The sequence below is a fragment of the Ochotona princeps genome, chromosome 9 (genome assembly GCF_030435755.1).
Source record: "Ochotona princeps isolate mOchPri1 chromosome 9, mOchPri1.hap1, whole genome shotgun sequence".
NCBI classification, from domain to species: domain Eukaryota; kingdom Metazoa; phylum Chordata; class Mammalia; order Lagomorpha; family Ochotonidae; genus Ochotona; species Ochotona princeps.
This window is the reverse complement of record NC_080840.1, coordinates 175,696-203,353: the sequence shown is the minus strand read 5'-3', so window position 1 is coordinate 203,353 and position 27,658 is coordinate 175,696. Positions and strand designations below refer to the sequence as shown.

At 54.5% G+C, this 27,658-nt stretch overlaps 2 protein-coding genes across 2 annotated transcripts in view; both read right to left on the bottom strand.

The window, feature by feature from the left end:
• Positions 1–159: 159 nt before the first annotated feature.
• On the bottom strand, positions 160–10,771 carry LOC101518203 (glycosyl-phosphatidylinositol-anchored molecule-like protein). Its single transcript, XM_058668881.1, has 5 exons — positions 10,650–10,771; positions 8,297–8,396; positions 7,660–7,767; positions 1,060–1,286; positions 160–186 (listed from the first exon to the last, which is right to left on the bottom strand). The coding sequence occupies exons 1-5, from the start codon at positions 10,707–10,709 to the stop codon at positions 160–162; spliced, it is 522 nt and encodes a 173-aa protein (XP_058524864.1). The 5' UTR covers positions 10,710–10,771.
• Positions 10,772–13,582: 2,811 nt separating this feature from the next.
• Positions 13,583–27,658, bottom strand: part of LOC131481182 (glycosyl-phosphatidylinositol-anchored molecule-like protein) — a 30,444-nt gene continuing 16,368 nt past the window's right edge. Inside the window, exons 4-5 of the mRNA XM_058668880.1 lie at positions 25,087–25,389; positions 13,583–13,683 (exon numbers count right to left, since the gene is read on the bottom strand). Coding sequence (XP_058524863.1) covers positions 13,583–13,683; positions 25,087–25,389 — 404 coding nt within the window. The remainder of the gene's footprint in view (positions 13,684–25,086; positions 25,390–27,658) is intronic.

Genomic DNA, 27,658 nt, shown 5'->3' with positions numbered 1-27,658 from the left:
CGTGCCTCTGCTGTGGTTGACTCTGGGGATCACAACAGATCTGGAGCCTTGGGACTGTAACAGCAATTCTGTGGCTGAATTATTCCCTCTGCGGAACTTCCTCCTGGAGCTGAACTGACTTACAGAAAGCACAGGAAGAGGAGGTGAACACATAGGCCTTTACGTGTCTGAGTCCTCCACATCGCTCTCCCAATACGGACCAGAGAGGCAATGAGGGGGAGGTAGCCATTCAAGTCAGCCTCATGATCAAGAATTGTGGAGGGCTCCGGGGCCACTTCAAGCCTTTCTAAGAAAGGGGAAGCCACAGGTCCTCATCACTAGAGCCAGAACAGTGTGCACGCCAAAAAGCACACATCAATTCTCACATGCCAATCACTGGGGAACACCTAGGGCCCATGTGAAGCCGGGGCCATGCTGAGCTCTGAGAGCAGTCTGCTTCCAGGACCATCCACCCTCCAAGAATGCAGGATGTTGCCGCCCTCCTGCCTGCCTGGGGCCCAGGCGCCACCTCCATGCCAGTTCTCCGCTCTGCTCCCACCAGGCCCTGACCCAAGAACTCAAAACCATGCACAGAATCTTAGGTGTCCTCAAGGCGACGCTCTGCCCATGGCTGCGGCCTCTCCTCCAGCCTACTGGAAGCTGAGCCCCTAAAGTGTTTTGCCTTTGCAGGAAAAGAATCTCTTGGTTTCAAACGCCCAAGGTGTTTCTGGGAGGGAGAAAAATCCTTCAAGCACTCAAACTCCAAGGGAATTCCCAGGGGTCTGGTCTGGTATGGGACCCATGAGCAGAGTAAGCAGGGGACCCATCCCAACGTTGCGCAGGCAAACAAAACAACATGACCATGCTGAGCAAACAATGCTTTTTCTTATTTCTCTCTTGGCATAAAACAGAAATGTGCCAACTGAGCCCAGTGGGTCAATGGCTCTGGCTCACACAAGGGTGATGCTACGGAAGACAGAGATGATGACTGGACCCCCCACATAAGGGTGGTTCCGTCAGGACATGTCTGACTACGATGTAGAAGAAACAGAGGAAAGCCTTTGAAGACTGGGTTTTCACAGAGTGGTCCAGCAGAGGCTCCTCAGTGGGTTCATCAGGGAATATGTCCCTCTCCAGGTTCGTTGGGCCTCCTTCATTGCAGGTCATGCCACTGCAACATCGAACGAAATAGAAAACATTGGTAACCATTTTTATTCTGGGAGTTTCTGGAGGCTGTTGTTCCGGATATACAAATGAGCAGTTGTATGTACAGTTCTTATAAACCAGCATTTCACGAGAGTTCAAGCCTAAAAGAGAGAAAAAGACAGCACATGGAAATCACTGATGCCACACTCGCTGTCTGTATTTGTCATGCATGCATTCTCCTCCACCAACTGTCACATGGCTGCCTTCCCCAGGGGTCGGATTACCACGAGAATGATGCTTGCTGCAGAACACTCGCCATGCACACTGCCTCCTCTGTGTCTGCCTCTGGCCCTGCACAACAGTAGCTGCACAAATGCAACACGCTGGCCATTTGTGTTGCCATAACAGGAGAGCTCTGGGATCATGCAGATCAGCAGCCAGCCTACACTTGTGTCCCAGAGACCATGCCTAGCTGGAGGAGGAGTGCCCCGTGAGCAGGACCTCCTGCTGGTTTCTGCAACTGGCAAGACTCCTCCAGGACGCAGGCCTTTCCACGTCCTTTGGCCCAGCGTTCCAACCCCCTCCACCACACGCGATATGCCCAAGCCCTCCCTGCCACCCTCCTCCCAGCATGCACAGGAGGGACCATTCCAACACGGGCTCCAACAAGCATGGGTCTCTCCTTGATGCCTTGCCCAGTGGCCTCAGGCAGCCAAGGCCACCTGCACAGACTTCAGCATCAGACTGACACAGTCCAACATGAGACAAAATGACATGCCTCCTTGAAAACTAGAGGGTAGAATACAAACACTTGAGCCCGGAACTGACCATCAGCAATGGACTCATGAACAACTCCAGGCCTTGCTGCCTTGACAACACAGAAGGAACTGAGGACTAGAAGCAGTCACTTAGCTTCCTTCCCTGCCCATCTAAGAGGCGTATGTCTGTTATGTTGTCGACTCCAGGAGCTATCAGAAACATGTCCTCTTAGCTAGCTGACCAGCCCATGCTGACTTGTGACAACCCTTCAACCTGTCAGAACCCTGCCCCCTCAGCTGGGGTGGTCAGTTCCCTCTGGATAGGCTGCTGCTGACTTTGGGGACCACATCCCACACTTGCTACTTGCTGGTCACTCCATGTGTGTGCCTCCTAAAACTGCCCTGGAACCATGGCTGTAGACTTCACGCACAAAAGGCAAGAAGGGCCGAGAATCATGGCTTGACAGTTGGACGTGAGTCCCATCAAGTCACATGCATTCCTGAATGTGGCTTCATCTTGGAAGTCTCCACTGCTGCCTGCTTTCTTCAAGGGCCTGGCTGTGACAGCCCCACAGGCTGCAGAAAAGTAGAGCATCCTATGTCGAGGATCTTACTTGCGGTGGCCGGGGTTAAGGGCACTCTTTCAAGTGAGACTGAGGCGGCGATGGACTGTCCCGTGTATGTTTCTGTGGGGTCACCATTCCCAGCTCTGTGCACAGAATGCCAAGCAGCCAGGCGAGGCCTGAGTGGTAGAAGCATTTTAGAGGGAAGAGGCTGCATGCTAGTGCCCATCCTGACACCAACACGTCTCATTCCCACATGCAGGAAATGTCTCCTCTCCTCCTTGCTGCATCCTAGGTAGACCTTGGTATTATGCCAGTTTTCTTTCTCCAAGAGTCATTAAATCACCCGCAGAGGAGATTTCTAGAGAGAAAGACAGACCGAGAGAGGATTTTCCACCTGCTGGTTCACTCCCCACACAGCACAGCGGCCAGAGGTGAGCTGAGGGGAAGTCAGGAGCAGGAGCCAGGATCCTCCTCTGGGTCTCCCACGTGGGGGCAGGTGCCCAAGGCCCTGGGCCATCCTCCTCTGCTTTCCTAGTGCCCAAGTGTGCTCGCCCATGTGGACCACTGATTAGGGGGAAAGGGTTGAGGAATAGGAGAAGGTGAAGGAGACCTTTCCTTACACTTTTCTTTTTCTTTTTCTTTTTCCTGTATCCAGGGGCGGGGTGGGGGCAGAAAAGGAGAAACTGTCCCTGCGTGCTAACCACCGTTCTACCTAGGGATGAGTGCAGCCACCCGTGTCATTCCATGGTTCCTGTTGTTGAGCCTTCTCCAGTGGTACTGCTCAAGTGGTTGTGAATGTTCTGAAATGCTGTTGATGTCTTTGTTTCCAAAGTGAGGAACCCATTCCAAGGTCCACTGACTGACACAGTCTAACTTAGGTCCTCCACTCACTCAGGTACTTGTTGTCATCACTTAGTTATGGTAGTTGGCCAATTTGTTCTGCCCTCCTTCCTCTGCTATGGCACTAGATGTCCTCTGTGGGACCCAATGGACTGCCATGCCCCCTGTGCATCTGGGCATGCCATCCACTGCACCATCTTCAGCAACTGAGAAGGCTCAATTCTGACACATGCACTCCATGGTCAGAGTATAGATGCTCTGAGTCTCCCAGTCGCTGGAGTTCTGAATCCAGTGGTCCAGTCTGGAGACTCCCCATAGGGACCTCAACTGAGGTGATCCCAGATCTGGCTCCTGTGTGTGTCAGACAGTGTGGGGTCTGACTCGGTCCCTCACCCACATCAGCCTATAAACACACTGGTAGTTGCAGTTGGTAGGTCAGTTTTGTCTCCAGCCCCATCTCTTGTGCAGACGAATGGATGCTGGGACCCTGCCCACCACACACGTGGCCCTTAGGTACACCAGTAGAAACTGCAGCCCAGTCAGAGTGACCCCCAAATACCCTCACCAGTCCTGCCCCAAGCCTCAGCATGTGCACATGCCAGCATGTGCAGCAGACTGGTCCCGTCTGTCCCACATGCCATTCGGCTTTTGTACACACCAATGGATGCTGCAGTGCACCTCAGCCTGACAAACCCCACTATCCAGCCCACACTTAGGCCAGCAGGCATATCAGCTATCCAGCCAGGCCCACCCTAAGTCCTGGTTCTCATGCGCACCAGTGGGAGCTGCAGCCCATTAGAAGGGTGCTCACAGTTCTCCTACTGGGCTCACTCCCAGCCCCAGACCTTGCCGTTTCCAGGTGGTTCTACAGTCTAACTTGACAGGACTTGCCCCCAGTCCCAGCCCCTGCGAGCTGACGCTGCAGCAAAGCCCAACCAGCCTGCACTCTGGCTCATGCATACATCAGTGGATACAATCACTTAGCCCAGCCTGGCTCTCCCCCTAACCCAGCTCACATTCAAGTCAACATGTGTTGTAGCCCTGCCCTGCCTGGTCTGTTCCCAGTCCAGTTCTCACACTTACCAGTGGGAGCAGAAGCCCAGGAAGGAAGTCCTCGTTACCCCCTTACTGTGCTGGTCCCACTAAATGTTAAGTGTGCTCGGGGGGGTGTGGCCCAGTCTGGCATGGATTGCCTCACTTTAGCATTTGCCAGTGGATGCTGCAGTCTGTCCCACCCAGCCTGCCCAAAGTTCCAGCTCATGCCGGAAAATGCTACAGCCTAGCCCATGCTGGACTGTCCCCAATCCTAGCCCTGATGTGAACTGGCTAGCATTGCAGCCTAACTAGGCTTGTCCTGCACCCCATCTTGGTTATTGCATCTGCCGGAGGGTGTTAGGAACTGGCCCAGCATGGCCTACTGCTGCGGCCAACATCTCCTGGACCCTATCATGGGACAATTCCACGTCTCGCCTGCAGGCTGGTCAGAAGAATGCGTGAGTGATTCCCAAAATTGTTTGCTCGGCTATCTGCCCAAACTTTCAGGAATTGAGAATCTTGGGCCATCCCCACAACTGCAACTTCCTGATAGTGTGTCTAAAAGAGGTTGAACAATGCCACATGGAGAGACAGATAACAGTGAGGGTGGACACGTACAGAGCACCAGAAAATAGTATAAAAACAGCAGCATTTTCACAATAAAGCAGCATTCTCTTCACACAAATGACCCACTGTCTGTTATCTTTTTCCAACCCTAGTCCCTCCGATCGGCTCGGGGAACGCGGTGGCATGGGCATTGCCGGCCCTCTACCTCTATGCCTGATCCACACATATGCCGGCAGGTACTGTAACCTGGCCTGGGCTGGGCTGGTTCCAGTCTTGGTTCTTGTGCTCACCTGCAGGGATTGCATTGTGACTGAGGAGCTCCCCAAGCTCCTCTTTCAGGTTCCCTCCTAGTGGCAGATTTTGCATATACCAGTGGGTTCCTGGCCCCGCCTGACTTGGCCCACCCTCCTGTCCTGGCAGGAACAGGGGCCTTGTCCAATCAGTCTACACACATTCCAGTTCATACTGTTGGGTGTTACAGCCCAGCCATGTCTGTTCACGTCCAGACTCAGCTCCTGCACGATTCAGTGGCTGCTGAGACCTAACCCAGACTGTTTTACAGCCATCCTGGCTCTCGTGAACGCCAGTAGGTGCTGCAATCTAGCCTATCCTGGCACAACCCATACCCAGTCCACACTCATGCCGAGGGACACTACAGTCATGTTTAACCCAGTTTGTTGCCCCTATTCCAGCACTTATGCTCACCAGTGGGAACTACAACCCACCCAAGGCATTTCCTTAGCTCACTGACCAGGCCTATTCCAACCACAGATTTTACCAGTGGTTGCTCTGATCCAGCCCAGCATAGCCCATTCTCCATCTTGGCCTTTGCCATCAAATGCTGCAGCCTAACCCAGCATGGCCCACCCGCAGTCCTAACTTTCACTGATGGGTGGTGCAGCCCAGCCCTGCCCAGTCAGCCCCCATTTCTGGCTTTCATGCAAACTGGTCCGTGTGACAGCCTAGCCCAGCATGACCCACACTCCATCCTAGCTGTCACACATGCCAGTGCTCTAATGTTTGGCCCAGCCCTACCTGGTCCACCCTTCAACCAGAACCAACCCATACACAATACTGACAAGTGGAGCTGCCTTGGCCAGCCTGACCAATACCCAGGCCTGAAGCATGTTCACCAGCAGAACCTATAGCCAACCAGGGGAATTCCTCAAGTTCCCTAACCAGGCCCATTCCCAAACCCAGACCTCACATGTGCCCTTACCTGACACAGACAATCCCCTCTGTCAGCCTTTGTGTGTGCTGGTGGATGTTGTAGCCTGGCCTGCCCCAAACCCCATTGATGGTGCCTTTAGGTGCTGCAGCCTGGACCAGCCTGGCCTGTTCCCAACCACAGTACACATGAGTGTCAGGGATTCCATGGTCATGCTTAGCTCAGCTCCTCACTATCCCCAGCTCCTGAGTAACCAGCAGAGACTGAAGTTCTACAGGGGTGAGCCCACATATGCCCCACAGAATCTGATCCCAGGCCTGGTTCTTTCACATGCTGGTCAGGTTCATGGTTCAGCCTAACATTGCCCATCCCTTGTTCTGACACTCACTGGCAGATGCTGTGATCTAGCAATCCCAAGTAGGCACCCAGCGCTAGAACTAGTGTGCTTTGGGTGCTGCTGGTCAGCAGCGGTCAATACTAACTAGCCTGGCTCAGGTTGCCTACTTGGATGGGCACATCGGTCTGACCTAGAAAGGTCATCCAGCTTCCCTACCCACATCTGCACAGCAAATTGCTGGAGGTGGTGGGAAAGGACAAGCAGCAGATGGGGTAGACTGGCTGCAGGAAGGACAGGCTGAGGTCCTGGGATGCCCATCCCTGAGGAAAGCCACCCTGACCTTCCCTAGTCAGAGGCCCCACTCGCTGCCTTCTTGCCAGCCCCACTGCAGTTCCTCTTTGTCACCCACTCCCAGAGCCAGCCACGCATGCAGCTTCTTGCAGAAAGCAGTCACAGCCCGACACACGAGTACCAACACCGAAAGGGCAGCACCCAGCCCCTAAAGACCCTCGGAGGAGGCGCCATGGACACTCAGACCAGCACAGTCCACACTCGCGAGCTCAGCCGCAGTCAAACCACCAGAAACTCACACGCCATGAAGAGGTGGCCAATGGGGGCCTTCTGCGCAGGCCTGAACACAGCTGGGATGTGAAGCTTAAGACGTTGACGTGGGCACTGGGGACCACAGGGGCTAGACCAAGCGAGCTAAAGACCTAGCAAGATGCTCCCATCTGCCAAGGCTTGTCATGCCTCCCGCTGCTGTCTGCTTGATTGGTGATGGGGCCTGTGAGTGAGAATCCAGAGTGTTCCAGAACCTCACATGCTGTCCAACTCATATGCCTTACCAACTATGTGACAATAACAGCCTTTGGGGGGTTGTGCTAGATTCCCCCCTGCACCTGCTTGGTGACAAGCACTCCCCACATGACCCAAATGGCAACAGGCAAGGAGTGCCACTGGAGCCTACCACATGACCAAGACAGACAAGGACCGAGGCTCTGAGGCCCAGCCAGTCTCCTTCCCCTGGACATGAGGCAGCTCTTTACACAGCTCCTCCCACCTGCCACAATCCCCGTCAGGACAGGAGAGTACACATCGCCCATCATGAAGCAGAGCCTAGTCCCTGGGAATTCGCTCTCAGCACAGCAAGATGCCAGGGCCAACAGAGACCGTGGTGAGGGACACAGACCACAGCAGACTGGCCCTGCGTCGAAAACTGCTCAGGACCTACCCACAACGTTGAACACAATTAACGGTACTCACGGATAGACAATGTCAGGCAGCGCCTAACATCATAGAGGCAGGTTTTCCTTCTATAACAATTGAAAGTATTGACGTTCCAACATTCCTCACAGGTCACATTAAAGGTCCCTGAGAGAGCAGGAAAGAGGCGTTAGAGATCTCACCTTCACAACTGTGACCCACCACTACCAACCAATTCCTCCTCCTCCCAGAACAGGCACTGCAAGGCCAGCCCTGGCACAGTCTTTGTCCATCACCAGGTCCATCAGCAAAGCCAGGCAGGCACTGAAGTATTGTGCCCTCAGAGACAGGATTGAGGAAGTGCTACATGGCAGCCATGGGTGCGAGTACTGTACTCTGCAGGTGAGGCCACCTGTCCCAGGAGGACAGGAAGCTGCCATGGGCCAGTGTCCTCTGGGACGGCACTGGACACGGCCACTGTGGCCTGACCTGATGGGAAGGTACCACGCCCACCCCCACCCCGTCAGGTTCTTGGGAAAAGCACACCACCCACTGGACCCTCTTCTGCTAGTGAGGCCATCCCCCCATCGCCCTCACACACCGCTGTCCACACTCAGCAGGCTCAGATGATCCAACCCCACCACACCTTTCCTAATGTCCAGTTCAACTCCAGTGAAGTCCCAGCCCCTACACTTACAACGTTGCTCACTAACGGCAGTGCCATTGCTCTCCACCAGAGGGAGCCCCACGATGAGCAGTAGCGCAAGCAGCAACATGGTTTCCTGCAGGAGCTGAACCTGCAGGTGAGAAGTTTGCAGCAGCTTGGTGCCAGGCTGCAGCTCCCCTGTGTGCCCTCCAGGACAGAGGGGAGATCTCAGGAGCAGTCACCATGCACCAGCTACACAACACGGCTGCGGTGTCAGGAACGCCCATGGATACAAGGCATGCAAGGTCAGGAAGAGGGGACTGCGAGGCCACAGAACGTGGCCCAAAGAAAGCCAGTTTACTCACACGGGCTTCTTAGTAAATGAGTGCTTTCAAAGCCGTCCTGAGAACACCGCACGTGGAGGGGAAGAACCATCAAACTATCTTTTCAACTTGGAAATATATAGGTTTTTTGAATTGCGCAACTGTGAGATGTAAGCACAGCTGACTACGAAGAGCTGTTTCTGCAACATCACATTCCGTCACGCAACGTGCAGTTTCTTTCCCCCACACACACCGCCTCTCCCGCACTCTGCACACAGCTGTGTGCCCAGGGCTTGTGGTCCAAGCTCAGGCCCTCTGACACGGATGCCTCTGTCCGTCCCCCACGCACAGCTGTGCCTAACCCCTGTGCTCTGCTCTCAGATGCTCCCTGCTGCTCCTCCGTTCCCACCCCCAACCGAAAGGATGCCTTCACAATTCCTCTGCACCATTTTCCCAGCCACTCGTTGTCGATCCGGTCTGACCCTAATTCTCACCTTACTCAGTAGCTCACCGGGTCCATGTGACCCCAAAGTTTACAGGCCAGCCTCGTGTCTTTGAACAGGCCCTCCAGGCAGCTCTAGTCCCTAGTATTCTGCCACCCAGCACACTTCTTCCATATGTTGGTGCTTATCTATGCTGCAGCCCCTCCCAAAGGACTGTCTCCAACATACCACTAGTGTTGGGAGCTTTCCAGCTGAGAAAGGTTATAGGCTAAGTCAGAAAGAGTGGAAGACAGTTTCCACTTCCGCCACCATCCTGAGACTTCCTGTGACCCCACTGCTCCACTCCCATGGCCCCCAGCACGCACTCTACTCCCTCTGTCTCCACCTACAAAGCACATCTCCTCTGTTTCCTGGGCCAGATTCCAAACTTCCCTCTTCATGCTAAAACCCCAAAGGAAGTTCCCAAAGGCAATCCAGATCGCCCCTCACAGGAGACCTCCCCCCACCATCCCCATCCCAAACTCTGAAGAGGGCGCTTTCCCAAGGCTCTAAGCCTGCTCAACCCACAGAAACCCCTTCCTTATCTACACTCACGGCTCTCGGGCACAAGAACTCAGCCTCTGGCCCAAAAGGCAGGGGACTCTCCCTCCCCTGGGGCCCATTTCTCCAGGGAGTTCGACGGAGTCCGGCAGAGCTGGCCCAGGGCCTAAGGATCCCGGGAATGGCATCCTCCTCCTATCTGAGCCCCAGAAAGTCGCCTTCCCACAGGCCTCACAACGTGGTCCTCCCACGAACTACAAGAGCTTCCAGCCACCGCCTCGTCAGTCTACACCACCATCTTGTGCCGAGTACATCGTGTGCCCCTCTCCAGCCCACAGGCACTGTCCACCGCTGCCTCTCTCAGCCCAAGACTTCCTGCCCTGACTTCCCCCTTCGCCATGACTGCATGTCACCACCTCACGCACACTCATGGGCCCAAGCCCATGCTTGGTACATCGACGGCAGTGCCTCCAAATGCACCCTTTACTGCTGGATTGGCAATGACTGAGGGCTCCCGTGACAATGCCTCCTCTTCCCCACATCTCTAGAGGGTCCCTGAGGCTGGATCCCCACCTCAAGACACAACCTCCCAACAGTTACCGTTGATCTTAGCCAATGGACAAATCATACACACACACACAGATTGTCAGCATGCCTCTAACACCATCCACCCCGATGCCCACTGCGGTCAAGAGGGGTCTTCTCACAGCCCAGGGACCCCTGCAATAAAAGGCAAGCTGGCTGTAGCTGTTGCCGTCGCTGCCCAGATGCCAAGCACAGCCACTCTCAGTCACTGCCAAGGCCACCAGGAAGACAAAGAGGACTTAGCAGAGGTCTGCTCCCACACCACCGACCACGTCGGGTGGGCGCAGCTCCTCACAACACCAGAGTAGCACCCTTCACACCTCAGACCATTCCTGACTCCCACCGACTCCTCCCAGTAATCCCACCAGAGACACAGGCAGTCCACTCCCTCAGTCTACCTTCCCATCCTCATCTTCGGAGCTGGCCTCCAGGGTGATCTCTACTTCACTCCTTGTCCTTTCTGCTTCTGTTGCTAGCGTAAGGCACTGTTTGCAGTCCCAAACACAGTCCCACCTGAGCTGGCCACGGCCGTGGCAGCCGAACCCCCGAGCCACTACAACTGGAGTGAGACATTGCCCCCAGAACCCCTCCGCTGCCAGGAAGGCTGCTTTACTCCTGTGCTGCTGTCAGCCTTGGGTCCGTCGCTGGTCCCAACCTGCCACACGCTCTCTCCAGCTCTCCTCCCCACATGCGTGCACACGTCACGTCACATCAACTTCCCTTCCAGCACATTCTTGAAACAAAGCCTCTAGGGCTCTTCCTGCTGGGTTCCTACACACGGCTCCTCAAGGGCTGGCAAGGCCCCCCTCCTCCTTCCAGCTCTGGGAAAGGGTCATGGGCCAGAAAATGGCACACAGATCAGAGCAACACCCACGCGGCAAGGGGAGAAACACTGACGCTCACCATGGCTCACCGGCCCAACGCTGCTGCAAGGCTAGGGCCTCGCTGATCGGTCAAGCCCCTGGGTGCATCACGCCCTCTTCCTTGCCCTTTTCCTGTGGACTGACGTCACTGCCCCACACCCTCCCCCCATGGGACCTGTGCTCCACCTGCAACCTGACACTCCTGCAGACCCCAGCTCCAGGGAGCATCAGGACTCCTCACACGCCAGGGGAGCGGCCTCTATGGCAGCCGCTCCTCAGGTTCCCCCTTCACCAGGCAGCTGGCGGGTGCTCACTACTGAGAGGCGCTTCTGCTCCAGCTTCACACAGCAGCCACGTGACAGGAAGCTCACCTCAGCCACACTCTCCTGCCCTCCTGACGCCTCAGCCGCCTCCCACCACGCCTTGCCCTCACCCAGCTCAACTTCCTCCAACATCTACCCTGAGACGCTGCACAGCAATGCCCTCCCCGCCGGGCCCTCAGCTGCCTCGTGCTATAGAAACCCCACCCGTAACTGAGTCCTGCCCTTGGCCACGCGTTTGCCCCGTGTACACGCCAGCAGTCTGCCACCTCTCTGCATTTCCTGCCTTGACACGTCCGTTCTGGCTCAGTCTGAGTCCTGGCTCCTCCCGGCCCTGCTGTCCTCCTTTCCCATCTCTGGGTTCAGCTCTCCCCGAGACGCCTGCCTGTTCTAGCCCACAGGGATTCAGCCCAGCTCAGCTCAGCCCGTGGTCCCGGCTGTCTCATGAGCCCTCTCCACTGTGCTGTGCGAGCTCACCTCCGCGTGGCGGGACAGGTGCCCACCTGCTCTGACGCACACCTGCTGCCTTGCTCACCGCCAGTGTGTCTCACGCCTGAATGCTGTTCCAGCTGTCTCCTGGAACCTCTCCATGAGTGCTGTGAGAACAGCATACAGAGGACAGAACAATCATGGTTTCAGAAAAGAAAAACTTTCAACAGGACTTATCAAAGGAATCACACGAACGTTCTGAAACGAAAAACAGAAGGTGACTAATTCCACTGCGGCAAGACACCAGCTGACACGCCCATGGCCCGTATCCAACTGCCTGGATTCCAGGCTCACTCTAGTTCCCGACTCTGCCAACCAGCATCCTGAAAGGCAGTGACCACGGCCCGCAGACTTGGCCCGCTGCCGCCGTCCACGTGGGGAGCAGCTGGAACTCCTGGGAGCTGCTCGCAGCCACACCCAGGCACACGTGTCCCGGGTGTCAGGGGAGTGCACTAAGTGCTCCTGAGTTACAGTCACACTCATTGTCTCTCTTCTCTCTCTCCCCTGTCTCTGGCCTCCCCATCTTTCTGCCCATCTGAATGAACGCAGCCAAAGACAACCTCGGAACACACAGGACAGATTTGGGAAAATCTTCAGCTAACTCTTATCAAGAACAAGACAAACAGGAGGAACGGAATGGAACCGAGAAGACGACGCACAGAGGAGATCCGCGGGGCACAGCACACCTGTGCCTGGATCCTGCGAGGGGGACAGTGTGCAGGCTGGGAGCCCGGGCGACATCTTCCAGGAGCCAGCAGAACCAACAGAAAGCTCAGCGGCTCCACAGAAATATCAGAGGAAACAGAACCCTGGGCACCTGGCAGCGTGTGAGAAGGGACAAGCCTCAAAGTAGGCCAAGCCCCAACTAGGAGACCAGAACCCGGGAACCAGCAGGCTGCCCAGCAGGACACAGGGGAGCTGCCCAGGCCTGCCTCGGCGTGGCGGCAGGCAAGGTGGCCTTCAGCTTGGCCAGCAGAACTGGGTGTCCTGCAGAGGCCCAGCAGCGCCCTGAGGAGAGGGCCGCCTTGTAGCCCGGGCAGCGGAGAGGAGGGCACAGCATCCTGAGAAAGGCCGCCCCAAGCCGGGGCCAGGTGGGAAGAGGGGTCAGGAGAGACGCCTGCAGCCAGGGCTCCATGAGACTCAAGCACATTTCCTGACTGGGCTGGCCCAAGCAGGCTGGCCTCTGGTCCCTTGCAAGTGCGGAGCACAGAGGCAGGCAGGCGCCTCCCCCGCCCACTCCCACTGAGACTGCGGGCCCAGGAGGGAGCAGGCAGGCCAAGCTGGCTGGCAAGGCTCAGAGTCCAGGCCCAGGGAGGAGGGCAGCATGACCATGTGGGCGTTCTTGCTCACCCAGGAGGAAGCCCCAGCCAGTGGTTCCCACAGCCCGCAGCAGGAGCAGGGCCTCACACCCACGACCACTGACCGCGGGCCTGGGCCTGAGCAGTGCAGGCCCGGGAGGGCGCCAAGGGCATGGCGCCCAGGAGGCCCAGGCTGTGTGGAGGCAGGGGCGCTGCCACCCCAAGGACCAGGAGCAGGCAGGCCAAGCCAGCACGGGACCCAGGCGCGGGCACTCCCGCAGGCAAAGGGGCCTGGCACACCGACGACGGGGCTCTGCGGGGACCGCTTGGTCGCCTGGCACTGGACCCGCGAATCGGGCCCTCAACAGAAGCCCACAGCAGCCGCCTCAGGTCCTGACCACGGGCCTTCAGGTGCCAGGCTCCCTCGCCCCTCCTTTCTGGAACCTTCCTCCTGTGGCCGGTGGCCGCTGCCTCAATCACAGAGCCTCGGCCAGCTGCCGCTCGCCCCCACACGGACCCCCTCCTCGGACCCCACTCTGTGTGCCACCTGCCTTCAGGCACATGGGCCGCAGGAGGCCTACCCGAAAGACGCACACACTCAGGCTGCCTGGCGCCTCAGTTGGCCTGGAATGTTCTAGAAGGCGGGGGGGGGATGAGACAGGAAGTGCCTCTCCTGCCCTGAGCGTCCCGGAGCCCCGCCCAGTGTCGCGAGGGCGCGTGCATGCGCCAATGGGGCCGCAGCGGCAGCAGAAGGGGCAGGGCAAGGGCCTGGGCCCCGGAGCCCTGCCATGGCGACTGTCAGCCCCCATCTTACTGTCCCTTCCCTTCTCTTACCCTTCCGCTTCCTCCATCCCCCTTCCCGGGATCAGCACCCATCTTACTGGCCCATCCCTTCCCTTCCAGCAATCAGCTCGCCTGTGGCCCCCAGCACCATAGGCATGGGCCGGTGTGTGCATGGCAGCTGTGGATCCCGCGTCTGGGCCAGCCCAGGTGCTGCCTCGAGGCACAGCAGGCGCTGGTCACTCGGCCTGCAGGTGGCGGGTGTCCAGTGCCCCATCGGCCTTCCTGCCCTGGGCTGCCTCACCTCAGGCCCCTTAGCCACCTGCTGAGTGGCCATCCTGTTGGTACTGGTGGTGTCCCGGCTGCCCACCTCCAGCCACCTCCCTGCTCCTTCCCATGCCTGGGGCAGCTGGGCACAGCTGGGCACAGCTCTCGCCTCTCCTCAGGCCCAATTGTCAAGGTCCCTGGTCTAAGATGCTAGCTCGGGCCTGTCTGTCCCCAGGGGGCCCAGCTTTGCCTCGCATCTGCAAGCTTGCGGTTGGCCTGGGTTCAGAATTGGGATATCACCGCTCAGGCCCTGCCAGGCAGTTCCCTTCTGCAGAGAGAGCTCAGCTGAGCCCTGACATGCACCTGGGGGTGCGTGAGGGTGACACATCTGTCTGCCTTTTCTCTGGGTGCTTAGCTGAAAGGACTCAGCTCCTTGCTAACGTGCCTGGGAAAGCAGAGGAAGATGAGCCAGGGTTTTGAGCCCCTGCACTGTGTGAGAGCCACAGAAGAAACTCCTGGTTTCAGATCGGCCAAACCAGCCATGGCAGCCTCTTAGAGCCTTAACAGCAGATGGATGCTTCTCTCTCTGCCTCTGTCTCTCTGCAAGTCAGCTTTTCAAATAAATGAATCGTTTTAAAGAAATAAGTTCAAAGGGATGACCATAAAGAGAGATGCAAGAATCAAGATGGCCAAACAGGGTAAGGACATGTTTAAACAGAGGGAGGGACATTAGCCAGTGTGAAGCAGACAGGGCACATTCCAGGAAACAGGAGAGGACAGAACAACAGCAGAGGGGCACCTGGAGACGGACACACAGGAAAGCAGTGGACACAACGGTGTGGTGTTGAGGTGACTGACATCCCAGTGGCATTCAGCAGGTGGCGATCTGAACTGCACTGGCAGCCAGAACTCCACCAGCACCAAGGTGGGAAGGGACATTCACTGGGAGCTCAGGAGGTGAACCCAGACAAAGAACTGCCTGTCCTGCTGGTCTGTTTGGTTTGACCAGGAGCAGAGACAAACTGGCAAGTTCCATACGGGCATTGCAAGAAAAGGAGGATGTCACAGCCCAGTCCTCTTTTTAGATCCGAATTGGTCAATGTCTTGTCAGGGAGGCAAAAGTGAACTGCCACCATGTGGCATTCTATAGATGCCTTTCAAGATAAGTTCGAGTAACCCTCAGAGCTGATGGCCAGCAGAGTACGAACTCTAGTAGTGCCACATCAGGCACCATTTTGTACATTGTGGCAAAAGTTTTAAGACTGCAGGGACATCAGTGAACCGTGAGTGCACTCAGCTGGGAGTGAGCTCCCTGAGCTCAGCGCATTGCACTGCTCCCACAGGGAAAATCATGCCAACCTTGCCATTGTATGGGTCAAAATAGGTCCATGTGGCCCTCAGAAGTATCGGCCTGCAGGTTCCGGCAAGGTCAGCACCACCACCAACCTAGCTATATAGGACGCCTGGTGTCTCCCTAATCCTGCTCCAAGCGGAAGTGGGAGGAAGGTTGTACAGACAGCGGTGCAGCCTCAGCAGTGTCACAGGAGGTGAAGACTGGTGAGCCAGGAGCTGGGGCTACGGAGACGGTGTTGGAAGTCTAACCTGAGAATCCAGACCTGGAACTTGCTGGAGGGAGTGGCACAAGTGACTGAAAGCAAAGAGCCGTGTGCCAGCCACAGTAAGTAAAATCAGACTGTAGGCCTGCAGTAACCTGCCCCAAGGAGAAGAATCTAGTAACTGGAAGTACAATGACCAAGAGCAAAAGAGAAGACAGAGGCACAATGAATACTGCCGAAGACTCCCCTGCAAAGAGCAAAATCCCTTGCCAACCTCAGCGTTAACTGAGGAATACATTGAGAAAATGGGGGACACAGAATTCAAAACCGTTGCTATAAAGCTTCTGATCAACAACAAGAAGCAGGTAAAGCAGGAGTTGAAGAAATTTAAGGAACATGTCACACAGGAAATGAATCCAATGGAAGCTGATGTATCAAACAGTGGAGCAAATTAGAACTACAGTGGAGAGTCTCCAAAATAGAATGAAGGAAGAAGAAAGAATCTCAGAAATGAAAGATACGTCCTGTCACCAGGAGGAACAGACAAAAAGCTGGAAGCAGAGCTGGGGCAAGCTAAAAAAAAAAGGTATTCAAGCATTAAAAGACACTATTAAAAGGTCAACTACAAGAGTTATGGGAGTGCCAGAAGTGGTGGACAGAGAAATGTTCCCTAATCTAGAGAAAGAATTCAGAAACCACACGCAGTGCGGCACAGAACTCCCAACCGGTTAGACCAAAAGGGATCTTCACCACGACACATGATCATCACTGTCTCTTCAATCGAACATTTCATATGTGCACATGAAAAAAATCAATTGACATGTAAAGGAATGTCAGTTAAACTCACAGGAGACCTCTCACAGGAAACTCTACAGGCCCGAAGAGAATGCAGCGAAATATTCCAGATTGTAAAAGCAAACGATTGTCGGCCCAGGATAGCGTACCCAGCAAGATTCTCCTTGGTCTTTGAAGATGAAATAAGATTCTTCCACAGTAAAGAAAAGTTGAAAGAATGTGCTTCTTCCAAACCTGACCTACAAAGCATTCTTTAAGATGTTCTCTTGACAGAGAAGAGGAATAGCACCCCCAAAACCAAAGGCAAATGTGAAGAGCATCCCAGTGAAATAACAGAAGACTAAATCATGAAAAACCCTTTGCTAAAGTGACAGGGCCGGGCCCGGTGGCGTGGCCTAGTGGCTAAGGTCCTCGCCTTAATGCACCGGGATCCCATATGGTCGCCAGTTCTAATCCCGGCAGCTCCACTTCCTCCCTATCTCTCCTCCTTTCTGTATATCTGACTTTGTAATAAAAATAAAATGAATCTTAAAAAAAAAGTGACAGGGCCAAATTACCACCCATTCATATTAAGCTGGAATGTAAATGGATTAACCTCATCAATCAAACATCATAGATTAGTAGACTGGATTTAAAAGCAAAACCCATCTCTTTGCTGCTTGCAGGAGACATATCTCACCAACAAAGATCAGTGGCAACCATATCTCATGGATTTCGAGCTGTTTTAGTTTCATCTCTTCTAAACACTTCCGTACTCCTTAAATCCTTCACTGACTCAAGATCATACAATAGCATCATTTTCTTCAAGAAGGTTCCTGATTTTCATTTTCTCAGTGACACAGTCATTTAGTAGTATATTATTTAACTTCGTGGCACTGTTAACTTTTTTTTCTTCCTGTTATTGATTTCATTTTGTGGCATTCCATTGAAGGGGATGTATGGTAGCTGTGTAATGGAGACTAACATATCCAGTAGCATGTTATTGAACCTCATAGCATTGTAAATTTCTATTTCTCTTCCTGTTGTGGATTTGGTATTGTGACTTTTCATTTAAAGAAATGTATAGTAGTTGTGTAATGGAGACTATCCTATCCAGATGTGCGGATACGATGCAGTATGCATCTCTACATCTGGATCAAAGATGGACTTCCAGTGAAATTGGTAAAGACATCTTGACAATAGGATCTTGGACTCTTCCCCACTGCCCATGCCTGCAATGATGGCTAACATGACTGTTTATCAAGAACTATACTGTAGTAATGAAACAGGGGAACTCAGTATCAGGGGGATTGGGAGAGGGTAAGGAAATCCCAGGACCTATGGAACTGTCTCATAAAATAATAATAATAATAATAATAATAATAATAAAATGTTTGAAACACTAAAAAGAGAGAGAGAGAAGCAAGAAAATAGATTGGCAACTGTCTGCATTTTATTTCCAATAAAAATAAGTCCTGAACAAGAAAAGTGAAACAACCTAGTGATACAAATGATGAAGATGAGCTTGAAAGATCCAGAAACTCCATGAGACCTTGGGATTTCATTAGGTGAATATGTATTTCATCTGTCTAAAACCAAAGTGAAATGTAAAATTCTGACTATAGAGAGTGTTGCCACAAGATCCTGGAGTTCACACTAGACTCACCACAGATTTCTCGGCAGAACTCTTAGAGGCCAGAAGAGAATGGGGCGATTGTTGGGGGTCCCTCTTGGGGGACCCGGACCCGAGGTGTGACAACCATGCCGAGAAGCATCGGGACACAGGGGATGCAAGGGCAAGTGACCCAGCGCACAGTCCATGGAACTGTTCTAGGCACTTACATACCAAAACTAATGCAGGGTGGGCAGGCAGGTCACTCATGACTTAAACAACAGCACACAAGCCCCTCAAAAGATAGAGGACAAGGAATCTGGGCAACAATCACCAGGCTTCAGGCAACAGCATAGCAAGCTTAAGTTACAGGAACAGGTACCAATAAACAAACAGATGAACAGGGGAAGGAACACAGCGGAACTCTGTTTGTACTTAGACACGTTAGGCCACAGGCACTAAGCGAGGAGGGAGGGAGTGTGAGGTGCCTCATGTCCCAGTCACGCTTGGCCAGCGAGGTCGGCCACGGTCCCAGCAGGAAGCCTGGCAGCACTCTCAGGCTGCAGAGAATGGAGGAGACTCGGGCTCCTTGGGCACCTGGTGGTCTGCTTCAGGGGGCGTGTACCCCCAGGAGATGGATTGAGAGCCTTTAAAAACCTTCCACAGAAGCCCTGTGCGCCTGCAGGCCCTTCAGAGGTTCTAAGCAAAAGCTTTGAGCTGTGCACAGAGCTCCACGTGCTGGGAGGGATGAGCCCCTGAAAGGCGTGGGAGTGGAGGCCAGGGGAGCGTGCTCTCCAGGCCTCGAGTTCCACTGGTCCGGAGCGGAGGTTTGTGGCCATGGCAGAAGGACAGCAGTGCACTCCCACTCAGGACTCCCCACAAGTACCAGCCTCCAGAGGACAGGCTGGGGCAGCAGGCCAGCTCCGGCTGCGAGGCTGGGAAGGCAGGGCCCAGAGCCTGTGATTGAGGCTAGGCCTCGTGTGCTGTCATGAAGGAACCTAGTAGTCTCCTGAGGGGTCGCATGAACGCGTGGAGAGATGGCCTGTGGCGTGACGGGAGTGTGAGGCAAAGCAGTGAGGACGCTGTCTGTCCACACCAAACTCTGGGCAGAGGCCGCCCAGGATGTCCTGCTGTACACACTGGACATCTTTGTTTCCAGCAAAGCCATAGCACAAAACCGTCTTCAGCAGCACTCAGAGAGTCAGTGTTGAGGGACAAATCTTACCAACTGTGCACTGCATTGGTGTAAGACAAACGAGACGGTTGAAGAAAACTAAGGAAGACCTGGAGTGTGGAGACATACCCTGTGGTCATGGGTGGACCTGCAGGCCAAATCACGCCAAGTGCACAAGCAGCCTACCCGGAGGGCCAGCGGCCACGGCACGGGACATCAATGGGAACAGCAGCGTGTAGGCCAGGCGTGCCTCGCTCCCCTGCTTCTGTACCGTGCTTGGGTCCTGTCTGAGGAGCTGTGACTCAGATCACACTCACGGGCTCACGGCAGGAGGAGCCGGCCTGGAGACCCTGGTTAGACGCTGGACTCTGACCTTGCGGAAGGCCTGTGGCAGTGAGGTGAGATGCTGGGGAGCTGGGAGACAGAGCAGATGCAGTTTTGCCTTGTGAGATGGACATGAACCTCCAGGGCCATAGCTGGAGGATCACGCTTGGGATATCAGTCTGGGTGTCTGCCCTGGACCAGTGAGTTAAAGGTAGAGTACCTAGAATACGTTGTTACTGCTTAAAGCAGAACAATCCAGATGTGTGTCAAAAGAGGAATGGATAAAGAAATTGTGATCCGGCAGCATGGTGGCTGCTGGGGTTACCTGAGCCAGGTCGGACTCAGTGCTTGGGACCCTAGCCACAGCCACCTCTGCCAAGAGGTGAGCGAGTCCCAGGATTTTGTACATCCAGTGCACCAAGTGGTGCCAGGCTCTGCCTGCTGGCCACCCTCGACGAGCTTTGGGGTCTTGTGGGTGTGGAATTACCACCTAGCGGCAAGCATGGGTAAGGCCACTGTGAGTGTAGGTGAGGAATAAATCCTGAGGGACTCCCAACGACAGGTCACTGTAGCTGCAAGTGAGTCAGGGCATTGAGACCTGGTGGCTTGGAGGAGAGAGTCCAGAAGATCTGTATGGTTCAGGCTGATACACCAACCTACATGGGAGTTTTGAGTAGGGTTTGTTATCATGGAGCATTGCTGACCAGCTCATGCCAGTCCATACGAAAGCTAGTTCTGGGGACCTGTCTAGCAGGGCTAGATCTCAGTACCTGCTTGATGTTGGAACAGTGGACGGGTCCCATCAGGCAGGGCCATGACCCCAACCTGCACACAAGAGAGCCAGGCCTAGGGTTAGATTCTGTGGGGGATATGTGAGCCCAACTCTGGAAATACAAGCCCTGCTGGTTAGCTCAAGAGTTGAAGTGGGAATGGGCTAAGCTAAGTGTGACCATGGCAATTGCCTTCACTCACGGGTACAGGAACGGAGGACAGTCTGGGTAGATCCAGACTGTGCATCCTAAAACAGGGTGTGGGGTGGGTCGGGCTGCAACATTCACAAGCTCATACAAGCCCAAGATGGAGAGGCTGGTTATACCGGGCAGGAGACTAACACCCACTGGCATGCGTGAGATCTGGGTCAGGGAGTGGGCAGAGTGGGGGAGCATGGGAAACTCCCCTATGGCCAAGCAAATTTGGGCTCTCTGGAAAGAGCAGAAATCAAGCTGGAGCACAGATCGTGTCGGGCTAAGCTGTCACACCTACCGGCTCACATGAGCCAGGGATGGGAGCAGACTGAGCAGGCCAGGTTCCAGCAACCGCCAGAGAGAGTTGGGACAGGGGCAAGCCGGGTCAGGCCACGCCACAATGTCCAAAGGTGACGGACTATGCCAAGCTGGGTCAGAGCAACCATTGGCACGCACAAGATCTTTGACTCTGAAAAAGCCTGGTTGGGGAGCTAAGGGGCTGCCCTGGCTAGGTTGTGGTTTCCACTGGTGAGAGCGGGGGCCAGAGTGGGAGCTGCATTCTGGTCTGGAAATGGCTGCAGTGTCCCTCAGCACAAGTGTGGACTGGTGCCTGGCGCACCGGACTGGGCTAGACTCCAGCACCAACTGGTGCTCGTGAGAACCACGGTAGGTATAGGATGGGCTATGCTAGGTTCTTGACCCTGCTGAGCCAGGTGTGAGCTGTGTCTGTGTGTCAACCAGGCTAGACTGGGCTGGAAAGTCAAATAAAAGCTGGACTGGGTTGAGGGCTGGTCAGGAAAGGCCACTGTTCCTGCTAGGACAGGAGGTGGACTGAGTAGGGCTGGCCCATGGACCCACTGGTGTGCACAAGTTCTGGCATTGGGAGAGGTTCTGATGGAGGAGCTTGGGAAACTCCTCTGGTGGGACACAGTCCCTGCAGGTAAGCGCAAGAACCACAATAGGGAGCAGCCCAGACCAGGCCAGGGAACAGTGCCCATAGGCATGCATTTAGCACAGGTCGAAGGCGAATCAAGCAGGGCCAGTTCACATCATCCAATAGGGAATCAGAGTACCAGAATGGAGTGTGGATTGGGCCAGGTTTGGTTGCAACACATGCCAGTACACATGAGGGCTGGGACTGGGTACTGGCTGGGCTGGGCTGGGCTGTAGCCCCCACCAGTGTGAGCAGGAATTGGGGATGGGCTGGGCCCGGCCAGGCTACAGCGCCCACTGGCAAATGCCAAGGTGAGGGGAATCATGCCAGACCAGGCCGCAGCACCCAACTAGCACCAGCACATGTGAGACCAAGCAGGGTAGGGGGCAAAGCCGATAGGGGGCTGCACGGGGCTCCACTGCTGGACCAGACTGGGCAGGGCTACAACACTTGTTGGCCTCATGTAGCTGGATCACAGAAAAGCCAGGCTGGGCTGACTGTTACTGCTGGTGCAAGCGTAAGTCAGAGGAGTGTGGGTTGGTTGGGCTTTGCCACAGCATCAGCTGGCAGAGATGCTGGCACTGGGGGATAATCCTGTCATATCAAACTGCAGAACCACTTGGAGAGTGCATGATCCAGGAGTGGGAGTGGGCCCAGTAGAAAAACAGTGGGCACCTCCCTCTTGGGTTTCCACTCCAGCTGGTGAGCAAGAGAACCTGGACTGGGGCAGGCATCGGACTTCATTCCCCTGGAGTAGATAGAATCCGATGGTTAGCATCTCCTTCTGTCCCCTAAGCGCAGTCCCCTGCTTCCCCTAGATGGACAGGGGCATGGCTTTGGCTGTGGATGTGCACAAATCCTCAAGCTCGAGGCCACTAGGAGGTGCTGCCCACCCAGAGGCAATTAACCCAGAGCTTTCTCTGAGCACCTCAAATCCTAGGGGCCGGTTGCACTGAGAGGCTATGTTCCAGAGTGACAGAAGCCGGCAGCCAGATGAAACCAGCTGCTGAGACATCAGCACCCAGAGCACTGCCGGGAGCTCACACGGCCTGACCCAGGGAGACACGGACCCCAGCCTGAGTCACCGTGTCTCAGCATCCTTGGGTGCTGGGACTGAGAAATCCCAGCATTCATACTGACCATAGCTGCAGAGAGAGAGACAGGACTTGACGCCGTGGGGGATCTGGTGCAATCGAAGCCATAGGAGCAAAAGTTGCTTTTCAAAAAGGTTTATTTATTTTTGTTTGAAAGGCAGTGCTACAGAGAGGAGCAGAGACAGAGAAACTTCTATCTGCTGGTTCACTCCCGAAGCGGCCGCAATGGCCAGAGCTGAGCCGATCTGAAGCCAGGAGCAGGAACCAGAAGCAAGGAGAGTCCTCCAGGTCTCCCAGGAAGGTGCCGGAACCCAAGCACACTGCTCTCCCAGGCATAAGCAGGGAATTGGATAGGAAGTACAGTAGCTAGTCAGGAATCCCTTTCTTTGTTTCTTTTCTGAATGTTGTTTAACAGTGACTCCTTTGCAAATCCACCAGTGATATACAACCAGTACCTTGTACCACATCCTTATTTATCATACTCAACCTAATTACTTTCAGGTACCTATCTGGTACCTGACATTACTTGTTGTGGCCTAAGGAGTTGATTAGCACTCGTTAAGCTGAGCAGCAACAGGAAATGGGCTTGCAGCTTAAATCACCTGGTCTAATGGGACTCACTGGCATCCTATTGTTTGGTTAAAGGGCTTGGGGGAAAGAGTATATAAGGAGTAATGAAGGGAGGCTTCGGGGAGACTTCCAGCATCTCTAGTCTCCTGTTGGTGCCTCATCCCCAGACCCTCGCCATGTCCACTTACTGGCTCTGCTGACTAGAGCAATTACTGAGCTTATTTTTTTTTTTTTTTTAACATCAAGTAATGTTGAATTTTATTAGATGATTTCTCTTGTGAATGGAGACATGTCAGGTTACTGAAATGATTTATTGCACTGATTTGGGAATTGTCTATCAAGATGATCATGTGGCTTTGTTTTTCATGTTATTGGAGTAATTCATCACGCTAATTGATTTGAGCCAGTTGCATTGTGGCATACATTTCAAAGAAGGTAGAATAAGCCCATCAGATCAGGACATACAGCCTTTGATGTAGAGCGTTCACTTCACTAAGATCCTCCTGAGAGGTTTTCATCTATGCTCTTCGAGCAATCAACAGTGCACCCACCATTCGGCCTAGTGATGGAGTTTCTTGGAAGCTCATTAAAACAACAGCAGCAAGCATGATGCTGCTGGTGTGGCCACCAGTCACACGGTGGCTTGGCCCATCACCCAGTGTCAGGCACTGGGCAGCACAGTGGACCGCAGTCACCTGAAGTCCACTGATCCTGTGGCACGGCCGGGCAACAGCAGCTGTGGTGTCACTGCAGGAAAGGAGCTCAGCAGACCAGAGGGGCATGTGACGTCGCTGACCAGAATGCCGGCCTGTGGCTCAAGACTACAATTACGGATGTGTCTCTCGCCACCCTGGGGTCTCTTTCTAGCGTCCACCACAGGCAGCTGCAATTTCAGAACTGAAGCCAAGCAGGATGTGCCAGGGCCTGTGGGAGGGAGAACGGGGAGTCCCCGTGCCTCTGCTGTGGTTGACTCTGGGGATCACAACAGATCTGGAGCCTTGGGACTGTAACAGCAATTCTGTGGCTGAATTATTCCCTCTGTGGAACTTCCTCCTGGAGCTGAACTGACTTACAGAAAGCACAGGAAGAGGAGGTGAACACATAGGCCTTTACGTGTCTGAGCCCTCCACATCGCTCTCCCAATACGGACCAGAGAGGCAATGAGGGGGAGGTAGCCATTCAAGTCAGCCTCATGATCAAGAATTGTGGAGGGCTCCGGGGCCACTTCAAGCCTTTCTAAGAAAGGGGAAGCCACAGTTCCTCATCACTAGAGCCAGAACAGTGTGCACGCCAAAAAGCACACATCAATTCTCACATGCCAATCACTGGGGAACACCTAGGGCCCATGTGAAGCCGGGGCCATGCTGAGCTCTGAGAGCAGTCTGCTTCCAGGACCATCCACCCTCCAAGAGTGCAGGATGTTGCCGCCCTCCTGCCTGCCTGGGGCCCAGGCGCCACCTCCATGCCAGTTCTCCGCTCTGCTCCCACCAGGCCCTGACCCAAGAACTCAAAACCATGCACAGAATCTTAGGTGTCCTCAAGGCGACGCTCTGCCCATGGCTGCGGCCTCTCCTCCAGCCTACTGGAAGCTGAGCCCCTAAAGCGTTTTGCCTTTGCAGGAAAAGAATCTCTTGGTTTCAAACGCCCAAGGTGTTTCTGGGAGGGAGAAAAACCCTTCAAGCACTCAAACTCCAAGGGAATTCCCAGGGGTCTGGTCTGGTATGGGACCCATGAGCAGAGTAAGCAGGGGACCCATCCCAACGTTGCGCAGGCAAACAAAACAACATGACCATGCTGAGCAAACAATGCTTTTTCTTATTTCTCTCTTGGCATAAAACAGAAATGTGCCAACTGAGCCCAGTGGGTCAATGGCTCTGGCTCACACAAGGGTGATGCTACGGAAGACAGAGATGATGACTGGACCCCCCACATAAGGTTGGTTCCGTCAGGACGTGTCTGACTACGATGTAGAAGCAGGTCAGGCAAATGTATGATGCCCTGATGATCCTGGAGGACGACAATGGCTCCTCAATGGGTGAATCTAACATGATGTCCTTCTCCAGGTCTGTCGGGCCTCCCTCATTGCAGTTTATTGAGCTACAACATTGTATAAAATAGAAGCGATTGGTTCTGATCTTTAATCTAGGTGCTGGTGCAGGCTGTTGAACCGGATATACAAATGAGCAGTTGTATGTACAGTTCTTGATAATCAGCATTTCACGAGAGTTCAAGCCTAAAAGAGAAAAAGACAGCACATGGAAATCACTGATGCCACACTCGCTGTCTGTATTTGTCATGCATGCATTCTCCTCCACCAACTGTCACATGGCTGCCTTCCCCAGGGGTCGGATTACCACGAGAATGATGCTTGCTGCAGAACACTCGCCATGCACACTGCCTCCTCTGTGTCTGCCTCTGGCCCTGCACAACAGTAGCTGCACAAATGCAACACGCTGGCCATTTGTGTTGCCATAACAGGAGAGCTCTGGGATCATGCAGATCAGCAGCCAGCCTACACTTGTGTCCCAGAGACCATGCCTAGCTGGAGGAGGAGTGCCCCGTGAGCAGGACCTCCTGCTGGTTTCTGCAACTGGCAAGACTCCTCCAGGACGCAGGCCTTTCCACGTCCTTTGGCCCAGCGTTCCAACCCCCTCCACCACACGCGATATGCCCAAGCCCTCCCTGCCACCCTCCTCCCAGCATGCACAGGAGGGACCATTCCAACACGGGCTCCAACAAGCATGGGTCTCTCCTTGATGCCTTGCCCAGTGGCCTCAGGCAGCCAAGGCCACCTGCACAGACTTCAGCATCAGACTGACACAGTCCAACATGAGACAAAATGACATGCCTCCTTGAAAACTAGAGGGTAGAATACAAACACTTGAGCCCGGAACTGACCATCAGCAATGGACTCATGAACAACTCCAGGCCTTGCTGCCTTGACAACACAGAAGGAACTGAGGACTAGAAGCAGTCACTTAGCTTCCTTCCCTGCCCATCTAAGAGGCGTATGTCTGTTATGTTGTCGACTCCAGGAGCTATCAGAAACATGTCCTCTTAGCTAGCTGACCAGCCCATGCTGGCTTGTGACAACCCTTCAACCTGTCAGAACCCTGCCCCCTCAGCTGGGGTGGTCAGTTCCCTCTGGATAGGCTGCTGCTGACTTTGGGGACCACATCCCACACTTGCTACTTGCTGGTCACTCCATGTGTGTGCCTCCTAAAACTGACCTGGAACCATGGCTCTAGACTTCACGCACAAAAGGCAAGAAGGGTCGAGAATCATGGCTTGACAGTTGGACGTGAGTCCCATCAAGTCACATGCATTCCTGAATGTGGCTTCATCTTGGAAGTCTCCACTGCTGCCTGCTTTCTTCAAGGGCCTGGCTGTGACAGCCCCACAGGCTGCAGAAAAGTAGAGCATCCTATGTCGAGGATCTTACTTGCGGTGGCCGGGGTTAAGGGCACTCTTTCAAGTGAGACTGAGGCGGCGATGGACTGTCCCGTGTATGTTTCTGTGGGGCCACCATTCCCAGCTCTGTGCACAGAATGCCAAGCAGCCAGGCGGGGCCTGAGTGGTAGAAGCATTTTAGAGGGAAGAGGCTGCATGCTAGTGCCCATCCTGACACCAACACGTCTCATTCCCACATGCAGGAAATGTCTCCTCTCCTCCTTGCTGCATCCTAGGTAGACCTTGGTATTATGCCAGTTTTCTTTCTCCAAGAGTCATTAAATCACCCGCAGAGGAGATTTCTAGAGAGAAAGACAGACCGAGAGAGGATTTTCCACCTGCTGGTTCTCTCCCCACATAGCACAGCGGCCAGAGGTGAGCTGAGGGGAAGTCAGGAGCAGGAGCCAGGATCCTCCTCTGGGTCTCCCACGTGGGCGCAGGTGCCCAAGGCCCTGGGCCATCCTCCGCTGCTCTCCCAGGCTACACACAGGCAGCCGGAGCAGAAGTGGAGCAGCAGGAAGAGGAACCGCCACCCACGTGGGATGCTGCTGCTCACAGGGGAGGACTTGTCTGCTGAGCCACTGTGTTGTCCCACGCTGCTTTTCAGTTGGTCCCGCTGTGCTCCCTTGAGAGCCACACTCTCTCCCCTTCGTCCTCTTTCCTAGGGAGACTGGCCACACTGAGACTCTTGTGTTGCCACAGCTCTCTGTGCCTCCGACACGTCCACTCATCCTTGGCTCTGTGGCTTGTGGATACTTCCTCCCAGACGTATGAAAAAGGACTTTCAACTGGCTGAGGTCCAGGTTCACCAAGCATGCCCTTTGGGGATCCTGCCTGCTGACGCTGCACTGTCAGCTGGGCTCCCAAAGTGAACATTGCTCTCCTGTGTTTGGTTTTCTGCACGCTGAGTGTCTGCTGTTGGCTTCTCTGCCCACCACACGTACTGAGCACCTTTTGTGTGAGGTCTCAGGTCATCGTCCCCTTTGGCCACTGCGTGTGCAACAGCAGTCTTTCCTGCATGGCCACTTGGTGCCTGTGCATCTTGGGGTGCT